The 10,402-nt window shown below is 44.6% G+C and overlaps 1 protein-coding gene across 2 annotated transcripts; it reads left to right on the top strand.

Annotated features, from left to right (window-relative positions):
* Nucleotides 1-1,834: 1,834 nt before the first annotated feature.
* On the top strand, nucleotides 1,835-9,622 carry znf513a (zinc finger protein 513a). 2 transcript variants are annotated; one of them, XM_068724688.1, is made up of 4 exons: nucleotides 1,835-1,964; nucleotides 3,205-3,339; nucleotides 6,375-7,145; nucleotides 7,285-9,622. In XM_068724688.1, exons 1-4 carry the CDS (start codon nucleotides 1,925-1,927, stop codon nucleotides 8,241-8,243), a joined length of 1,905 nt encoding a protein of 634 aa, XP_068580789.1. In that variant the 5' UTR covers nucleotides 1,835-1,924; the 3' UTR covers nucleotides 8,244-9,622. The 2 variants fall into 2 exon arrangements, with proteins under 2 accessions (XP_068580789.1, XP_068580790.1); XM_068724689.1 differs by lacking the exons at nucleotides 1,835-1,964; nucleotides 3,205-3,339 and adding an exon at nucleotides 3,354-5,766.
* Nucleotides 9,623-10,402: the final 780 nt, after the last annotated feature.

Genomic DNA, 10,402 nt, shown 5'->3' with positions numbered 1-10,402 from the left:
TGAGTGCATTGTATTGTTGTTGGACTGATACATAGAGCTATAAATACGAACTACAACTGCAATGATTCAGTTAGGGGTAGCAACCGGAAATTGTTTTCGGAAACGGAAACACCCTTCCAACAGCGGGGGGATGGATACACACAATGGAATCAAGACACATCCCGCCAGCAACAATGACACGTCCGGTGTGCGCTCCTAACCTTCACGATAAAAGCTACGAATATGAACCGCTTAACAAATAGGTTCTGAAATACTGTGATTTGATATCAGTAGTACTGATTCGATGCAAAGGAACGACAGAATTGGGACACTACCCACAAATCGTTTTATTAGGACAGTAGAACATTGTCTGGATGAAAATGGAAAGCCAAAAACAAGTTGAGCTATCATTTAGCACAGTGACTACAAGGCCATACAACTCATTAATGCCAATATAAATAAAATAAATGCATAAAACAAATCATAAAATCACCTCATTACACAGTGTATAGTGTTTTTTCCTTTTTTTTTTTTTACACATACACAGATTAAATTACCAAATAACAAGAACGTTACGTCTGTTACGTATTCATTCATGTGTTCCGTTTTTTGTTTAATTGAACTTTTACGTTGCCGTTGGTGTATATGTCGCTTTTATTCTGAAGGATTCATGCCGGAAGTCCTCTTGTTGTCGCTGCTGCTGCCGGATCACAGGCGCATCAGAAAATCAATTAAGTTATGAAAAATACCATTAATTGCCTTTCTTTGTCACCGCAGCTCATGAAGAAATGGCGGATCTCCAGACGTTGTACAATTGAGGACAAACCTTCCGCACCTAATGGCGTGTATTCCGAAGATAACAACCATCTCAATCCACGGGAATATTTACGTTTTTTAGGTAAGTTAGCTTGATAGCTAACTAGTGAAGTTGACATTAGCTGCTCGGCTAATTTAGCTATAGGTTAACGTGTGAAACCACGGCTAATATTGACTGAAGAACGCACTTGTCAATCATTACTACGTGCTGATGAGGACGCGTCTTGTTCAGCCACTCATTAGGTTGCAAACAGTCAGTTTTTCCCCAAATCTTGCTAACATTTCATGTTGTAAGGGACCCCATCTGTTAGCTGTAAGCTACATGAAGACATCTTTCAGTTTTAAATTGCTAGCTGATTCGCTTGATTGCTCTCTGTCCGATTGCAGCACCAGAGCTAACGTGTTAGCCATTTTGGTAAAGTAGCCCGATAGCTGTTAGCTACTTAATGGTGGAATCTGTGTTTGCTTGCAGCGTAAATACACCAAGTCCAGGAAATCCACTCGTTTCACATCTGTTTCCTGTGATGTTAGTTCATCAACTGCACTGTGTGTAACGTCCGCCAACTGGCTTCATTGAGACACAATAGATATGCTGAAGAATGAAACACTGCAGCAAGACTCATGGCTCTGAATCAGTGACTCATGTGTTCATAGCATTTATTGTTAACAGACGTGCACGAGCTAGACAATCTACACGTGTTTCTGTGAAATGACTACGGTTGTTGTTTAAAAGCGTTTATGTTCTCTATGTACTCTGTATGTACTCTATGTACTCTGTATGTACTCTATGTACTCTGCAAAAATGCCACAAATTCAAGGGTCCAACTTGTCAAATTTGAACATTTTCTGGTTTTATTATTCTGTTCTGATATTCATGTGAGTTTAGGACTGTTGGTAACTTTTAAAATGTCCCCTTATGCTTGAGGAAATTATGTTGGGCTTGAATTTAAAACCCCAAAAAATAAACTATTCATCTACGAAAATAACAACTACGACTAATTGATTTGAATTGATTTTGTCTTTCATCTATAGAAATACGGGAGAACACCTTTCCATCGGAGGACAATGAGCTGATGGTTTTGGAAGTCTGCAAGAAGACGTTGCAAAAAAGAGAGCGGCTGTCTGGAAGATGCCAAGAAAAAAACAACAGAATCCACAGCCAGTCAAGTGTAGGTATTCAAAGATCTTTTTACATTGGTGCGTTGGTTAAACATACAGGAACTGAGGCTTCACGTTTAGATTAAATCCCTTTGAATGTTTACTTGTGTCCTCTTTCTCTGCTCACATCTGGACACCAGGCGTGGCTGTTTGAGTACTGGAAATGTTTCACATTCTGCATACATTCAAATCATTTTGGAAATGTGCATACTGTATGTAAAGTCATGTCTAAAATTCATAAAGTGAGAGGTGTACAGATGTAAAAACGTTCACGTTAAGAGATCAGATCCTCAGTCACTCAGTGCTGGTTATTGTTAGGTATGTTCTTAATAGCAAACATCATGTTATTGTCATGCAGTAATAACACAAAGGCTTCCCTTGACCAGCATAGACTAGTGAGATAGTTTATGTTTGCACCTATTATCTAATTAGATTTGATGTGGTTTTGAGAACCGTCCCACCTGATATATTATCGTCATCGTGTCAAACACCCAAACGACCACTAGATGGCAGCATGGTGCCGTTTCTCAGGGATTTGCTCAGCAGTCCTGATGAGCGAGATGCCCTTGAGTTGGCCCTGATCAGTGCCAGCTGTGTGGTCTCTGTTTGGATTCCATCAGGCTTGAGAGACCAAGTTAGGATTTCAGGCATCATTAGCTGTAACTGCAGTAAAGGAGCTCCATCTGTCAACTGTAAGCAGTTCATCTGTTTCTGTGCATAAGACGGTGTTTGCACTCTGTAGGGAAGTAAGAGTGTGTTAAACAGATGACCTTGTAGTGTCACTGAGAGGATTGTTACCAGCAGAGATACACCCATGTTGGCATGCTTTACTCAACTTAATTATTACTAAGCTTAATTCTACAGTTGTACAGTTGTTCCCCGAATAGTTAAACAACTGCAACACCTGCATGGAGGCTGGTGTCCCAGGACAGGTGACCAGCCAAACGGCAGGGAGCGGGAGCAGTGTGGTGCTTTAGGAGATCCAAACAAAGCATTTTGTAAAGTCTGCAGGAAAGAACAATGCTATTATTATTATTATTATTATTATTATTATTATTATTATTATTGACACTGAGTGAAACCTGAGGGAGACCAAGCCCCCAAATCTGTTGCTGTGGAGTTTCTCTGAAATGTTGCTTTCTGCTTTCTGCTTCATTAAGAGTCACCAATAACTGTGACATTTTCATGCGACTTGATTAAAACTGAAATGATCGTCATCAAATGCTGATCTGCTCGTTTCTGTGACTGCAGTGGATTCTGAAGATGGAGTAGCCGTTGAAGCTCCTGGAAACCTCACCTTAGACACAGACTTCCTTCTAGGACAAGACCTCGAGTTTGGTGATCCTGATCATGACCACAAGATTCTAGGCCTGGACAAATTCTCAGGTTTGTAAACCATTTTTTTAAGGAAACGATGAAGCATTTAAAGTTCTAATCAAGATGTCAGTCCGTGGTCAACGTTACCGTGGAAACAGCAAGCGCTCGAGCCGCTGCTTTGTCATAAATGTACAACTGGAGAGCAGCTGCTACATTTCATTACATCACACTCATGATAGTTCAAGACAAAGCAATGTTGAAATAGTTTTATTGACTGCATCCAGTGCTGCCTTGTGACTAAACACTCGTTCCTGTGATTGTTCACGATGAACCCGACCATCACTGCAGTGAAGCCAGCGTCGTCTCTGGAGCGAGTAAGAACCGGTTTCAAAAGAAACAACACTCCAGTGGACGTGATGGGCAGTCTGTCAATAATACATGAACACAATTATTATAATAATAATAATAATAATAATATAAACCACCTCAGTGTCACTCAATGGGCTACATTGGTCCTTGCATGAAGTATAATTGACCTGTCTTTGATCACGTGTAAAGAACTGACAGTTAGGGCTGTTGCCTGGTCTTCCTGGTGTACTTGTACTTCAATGTATTGTGATACGTGTGAGTTCGTTCTTTGACAGCCAGTGCTGAATGCTTTGTGTTGTTGTTGTTGCATTGAATGAACACGTGCAGTTCTGCATACCAAAACATCTGCTTGTTCCATGATCCACTGTATTAAATGAAAATTGAGTCAAGGAAGTTGAGAGCCGGAAATAGAATGCGCATAACTGCATGATTTCATTCAATGCGACAATAACCCAGGCAGAGCATTGGCTGTGGAAGAAGGTCCTCACGCCTATATATTACATACAACATTTAGATGAGCACAAGTAGGAGAATGAGATCAGGATAAACCACTAATCTGTCATTGTTCATTACACAACGTGAACAATGGCAAATAAATGAGACTTCATGCACCGACGTACTTTCCCTCTAAATTCATGTTGAAGGGAATCATCCTGTTTCACTTCAGAGTGAAGGACCGCCTCAGCGTGAGGACATGCTGACATGTCATCAGCTATGTTCCCTCTAAAGATTAGCATTAGAAGGAAATGTCCTGCTTCCACAGACCACCTTACAGTAACAATATCAGGACATTCTGATGTGGAGTAAAAAGAATAAACTCATGAGCCACATTCCTCCTAAAGGGAACGGCTCAACGCTACTCCAGTGACAGCAGACCACCTCTGAGTAACTGACAGCATCGGGACATTAGTTTGACTTTAAAGACTTCTAACTCGTTGCTCATGACTCTGATACAGCGATGATGATCCTGGTAATCCCACGTGTGAAGTAGGTCATTTTAATGTAACCGTGATTACAGAGTGTAAATACATTCGAGTTTTTTTAAAAGGCGGCGCTGTCAGCTCGTCTGTCTTTATCTGACTGTGTTCATAAGTAGAGCAGTTCTCTCGGTGGGACACATCGTCCTCTGACAGTCTGAACTGTTTCCAGGTGCAGGTTCACCTTCCTGCTTGTTTCTGTTGGTACACTTCCTCCACATCGTATCCCACGTGTGATAGATGAGTATTGATTATACATAAAGGGGAATGGGAGAATCACACAGCCTGATCATTATAGCACTTTTCAATTGACTCCACAGTGTGAACCACACCTTCATGGTGGAAGGACAATAGAGTCATTATGTTCTGTAAAAGCCCATATTTGAACTTCCTGCTGAAGACACTGAATGAATCGTCGTACCTCTAAAGGATCCGCTCCACAAAGAGGACTGGTAGGTTTTCACAGTGTTTGTCAGCGTTGCTCCTCCGTGCCACCGAAACAGAAATGGAAGTAGCAGCTCATTTTTCCCAGCATGCCTCTTTGTCAGAGAGAATGATCTGAAAAATGGAAAAGTAGAGAAAGGAGCTGAGACACCATTCCATTATTATATAAGGGTCATAAAAACAGGACCATTACCATCAAGGACACCATTATAAGAGGGCATTTATTCATCATCATCATCATCATCATCATCATCATCATCATCATCATCATCATCATCATCTGCTGCTGCTGCCTCTGCTCCCACTACCATTTCCCCCTCATCATCATCTACATCTACCCTCATCATCATCATCTACCATCATCATCATCATCATCATCATCCACCCTCATCATCATTATCATCAGCCGCAGCAGCCTCACCATTATAGTCATCATCATTACCATTAGGCTCGGTAATCATCCACGAGGGGTTTCCATGGGGCAGATAAAAGGGCAGCGTCGACTCTCCTTCCTCACATTTTTGCCTCGGCGTCTGAAGGAGGGTTGCTTTTCTTCTGGCTCCCTGGTTCACTTTCGGAAGAAGACACCGAAGCCCAACGAGTTCTCCGTCTTGAAGCTTTCCTTCCTGTCCTCTGCAGAAAGTCTTTCCTTTTTCTTTTTATCGCCTGAAGCAGCACAGACCCGGTTGACCTTGCAGGGAGCACAGTGAGTATGAAATGTGTCTCTGCTGTGAAGACTCTGTCTGTAATGAAGTCCTCTCACTCTCTGATGGAAGCCGAGGGGCGTTGTGTGTCGCCGCTCGCCGTCGCTGGCTGTTTGAAGTCGTTCAGAGACGTGTTCAGAGACGAGTGAGGTGGATGTGTGCCTTCAGGAGTCTGACCTCCGTTGTATGTTAGTGAGCGTCTCGGTAAAACTCAGCGTGAACATGACAAATGTAGTGATCGCATAAATGCTTTAAGTGAGTTTAACATTGAACCTTTCACAATTTATTACAAACAAATCAATTATTTGTAAATGAGATGTTTTGGAGTTTTCTAATAGTTATGTTACTCCTCCTGTTCGACTTAGAGAACAATACAAATAGTCTCAGTGTATAATAGATGTGTGACGGCTGTTTGTCTTGATCTTGATCTTACTGTCCTTACCTGAACAAGGGCTGTACTCAGTAGAATATAAAGATGGATTCAGGACCGTTACAACTGTGAACCGTGGTGTGAAAGATTGCAGCTTGAATGATGGTGCTATAGACATGTGCTCTTGTTTGTGGGGGTCTTTGTTCTGAAAGCTGTTTTTCTGTTGTCGTCCCTGTTCAGAAGTAGCTGCTGAGATCGGTTTCTCTGTGTATCCTCTGGGTGATGAGGAGAGCCCCGCCTACAGCCAGCTCAGCATGGAGAGTGAAACAGACAACTCGCACAGCACCACCGACACCGGCAGGGAAGACGAGGGCGGCGCCGCTCAGTCCGAGCCCACCTTTCCGCCCTACCTGTCCTGCAGGGGCTGCGGACAGCTCCGCGATGAACCTCTGGGGCCTGGCATAGACCTGGTCGGTCCGTACTGCCTTAGGTGCTGCAAAGCCTCCCGGGAGGCCAAAAGCACGGACTTCTGCTCCCCCTTCGGGAGCATCGGCGGGATGCGCTCGGCTGCCCATTTGCAGCTCGACGGCGAAGGCTTGGGAAACGGGATGAGTGACAAAGAGCTGTCAGTTGAGGACAAATTGGCCAAACTGCACTCGTGCCACCTCTGTGGCTTCTCGTCGCGTTACGCCAACCACGTGAAGCGCCACATGAAGACGCACAACGGGGAGAAGCCCTTCAACTGCCCCTTGTGCACTTATGCCTCGGCCCAGCTGGTGAACCTGCAGAGACACCTGCGCATTCACACCGGGGAAAAACCGTACAAGTGTGACATCTGCACGTTTGCCTGCAGCTCACTTGGCAACCTCAAGAGGCATCAGCGGATGCATGTGCCCTCTGCGGGGCTGCGGCAGGACGTCCCGCCGCGACCCGCCAGTGGCCCAAACAGCCTGAAGAGGCACGTGATTGGACAAAGACCCAATGAAGAAGTGTCTAGTACTTCAGCCAAGGGTATGTATCATGTCCTTCATTCAGTATTTCATCTTCAGGACTACTTTTGTTTGCTTTTTTAATGTTGTGACTCCATGAAGCCTCAATCAGTCATTTGGTATCTAATAACTCTGTCATCTTTTTTTTCTTTTTTTTCAAGTTTCAGAAGTTGCAAGGCCAACTTCAAATCTGAGTTTGGGAGCCCAGAACAATGACTACCTGTCAGCCTTCGATGGCTTAAAGGGGGCATCGCCACCCCCCATACCGGCCTCTAACCCAGCTCCAGGCCACCAGCCTCCACCCGGACTGAACACCGCAGACGGCGGCAGCAGCAGGGCGACCAGAGGGGGCGCAGCGGACGGCGCCGCTCTCCCCTCTTCACTTTTCCCCTTCACCTGCCGGTTGTGCGGCATCGTCCTGGAGGACGAGGACGGCACCTCGGCCCAGATTTGTGCCAAGTGCACCCTGGAGATGCTGACTAAAGACGCGTCGTCGTCTCCCAACAGCCCCGGCGAGCGCAGTGACAAGGTGTACACCTGCGCCGCCTGCCCTTTCCTCACGCACTACCCCAACCACTTGGCGCGCCACATGAAAACTCACAGCGGCGAGAAACCATACAAGTGCCCACAGTGCGACTACGCCTCGGCGCACTTCGACAACCTCAAGCGCCACCACAGGGTGCACACGGGAGAGAAACCTTACAAGTGCCATTTGTGCGACTACGCCTGCGGGAACCTCGCCAACCTGAAGCGCCACCAGCGGGTGCACTCGGGGGCAAAGCCCTTCCAGTGTGCCGTGTGCAGTTACAGCTGCAACCAGAGCATGAACCTGAAGCGCCACATGCTCCGGCACACCGGAGAGAAGCCGTACAAGTGTCAGGAGTGCGGCTACACGACCGGCCACTGGGACAATTACAAGCGGCATCAGAAGAAACACGGCCTGGCCACGGACGGATGGGTCAAAGTTCCAATGACCGGCAACGACGACGGGGCGGAAGTGAGGAAAGGGATGGGAGTCGGCGCTCCGACTCACAGAAAAGAGACGGCCGTCGACATGCAGTACATGTCCAGGGAGGGAGGGCAGACTCTACACTCGTGCTACAAACTTGAGATTGTATAAAAATAGAACTCAGCAAAACTAAGCTACCAGCAACTTGTTTTTTCCACAGAGCCTTTATATCGTTTCCGTGTGTGTCAGACGTTTAGTGTTGTCAGATGTCTTCAGAGGCTGCTAATTGTTTTATTTGTAGAATCTCGCACAATTTGTTCTGAATATTTCGATGGAGTGGATTTGTTTTCTACTCTGCTTTTTGCGTTGGGACAAACGGACGTCTACTGTGGAAGCCCTTTGACCCCACTCTGCTAATTACAACAACCCCTCTCATGTTACAACACATCTGGTTATTCCTGTGAGGATACACATGTGCACACTTCTGCCTGAGCTGTTGAGCTGCACTGTGTAGTAAATATATATATATATATATAGGTTTGTTTTTTATAAGGGGGATTTGCTTCTTTTTTCTTTTAAAGTTAAATTTTTTTTAGTTTTGTGCCAAAAATCTAATGCCAGAGCTTCAATGTTACTGATAGAGGATGACATTTAGCTGGCTACACAGTGCAGCTTTAAGTAACGATGGGTCCTCATAAGGGCCAATATTGAGCTTTGTTTGCATTGGGGCCGAGCTCTGGTCATGGCATGCCTTCATGTTCTATTAGCAAAGTGCTATCTAATAATACTGGAGTTGTTTTTCCCTTCCTGAACTATATGGATCATTAGGTTGTGTTAACCTAACTAAGTCAGTCCAGTCTTGAGCCCTCAGGGTTGTGATCGGGAACATTATAAACATTATAAACATTATGAAGAATCTTCAGTCGTCACCTGGTTAAAGTAAAAGCACAGTCGTACTTACAAAGGGTTAAGACTAAGTTGTGCGGGGGGGGGGGGAGCATTGGTTGACATTTATTACAAATTGTAATCGAGCATGTTCAAAGATTCATTTCCTCTCAAACTTGTAATTTCTACAAATAATTCATTTACTGAGTTCAAATCATTCTGGGTCTTCTTGGTCACGTTCCTTTTGATTTTTACTGTCGACTGTGAAATTAGCCCATTTCTCGTGTTTTTACTTGAAGATCACACTATTAGTCAGCATGTGTGTGTGTGTAATACTTGTTTTATTTTTCTAATGTGGCTGTAATACACTGCTAGAAGTGCATACTTTAATATATAGAAATGTCTTCTTTTTTTATCAGTTTGAATGTGTGATGTCATTTAGTTCCCATGGGAAAGTATTAGGGACTGATTTAAGTTTACACTCGTTATGAATTACTATTATATGCAAGTGAGAGATTTTTCAGGTTGCCAACTTGCCACGACACAATGGAGAATTGATTAGTACCGACGTCCCCAAGTGTCTGTGTTTTGTCTGTTATGCAGTGTCTCATAAATGCCTTAAGTGAAGATTTGAATAAACATTGAATTCATTTCATTGAATGTCAGACAGACTGGATCTCCCTTCTTCCTCAGATCACACGTTCATTCCATCGCTCAGGTCCTGACTGAAATATGACCTTGACATTTGTGGTTCTGAGTAAGCGCCGCAACTTTTAAATGTCCCGCACACATTTCATGTTTAAGTAAAAACTGATGTTTTGTCATTCGGGCTCTAACTAGATAATAATTAAAGAACTTACAACAATCAGCTTCATTTTTAGTTGCAAGTAAAGTTCAATGGCTACTGTGGTAGTAAGAACCAACCGGTGAAGAGAGGAAGTGAAAATAATACGGGTCGACTTTAAATCCCTCATGAGAACGACCCTGTTCACTCCAGAACCAGTCACTCAACTACTCCTTCAGAATGCAGAACTATGAACCGGTTAGAGGCAGAACTCAAACTCACCGGATGTCTGAGAGAGAAATAAGTTCCGGTGTTGGTCTGCTCCCTCTTCACCTCCTCAGCACACGGGATTCTGTCCGCAGTCGTCGAGGTGACGCCATAGAAAGGAGCCGAAGGTCTTCTCTCCTCGGCGTGCTGCACAGCTCCAACCTTACTCCTCCTGTCCTCAAACAAAACCAAAACCCCCTCTGATTTTCCTCCCCCTTGTTCACCGGGCCACGCCCCCTTACACCTGTGGGAACGGAACACCTGACCAGTGTTGAACTGTGGGAAGTTAACCGGCGGGCTGAGAGGGGCCGTGAGGAGAGTTCCTCCCTTAAGATGATGTTTAATGTGAAGCGATGTACTCGTTACGACCGAAGTGGACATCAACAGACAACAG

This window comes from Cebidichthys violaceus, unplaced genomic scaffold (assembly GCF_023349555.1).
Source record: "Cebidichthys violaceus isolate CVI_PGR_0920_01 unplaced genomic scaffold, fCebVio1.0.p SCAF_31, whole genome shotgun sequence".
In the NCBI taxonomy this organism is placed as follows: Eukaryota; Metazoa; Chordata; class Actinopteri; order Perciformes; family Stichaeidae; genus Cebidichthys; species Cebidichthys violaceus.
Note: the sequence above shows the minus strand (reverse complement) of the source record. Positions and strands in the feature narration are given on the sequence as shown.

Excerpts from the sequence above, each read along its gene's own strand:
- znf513a (XM_068724688.1), top strand. The coding sequence starts at position 1,925 with ATGCCAAGAAAAAAACAACAGAATCCACAGCCAGTCAAGT. Across the intron at positions 3,340-6,374 it reads AGGCCTGGACAAATTCTCAG|AAGTAGCTGCTGAGATCGGT; the intron begins GTTTGTAAACCA and ends GTCCCTGTTCAG. Across the intron at positions 7,146-7,284 it reads GTCTAGTACTTCAGCCAAGG|TTTCAGAAGTTGCAAGGCCA; the intron begins GTATGTATCATG and ends TTTTTTTTCAAG.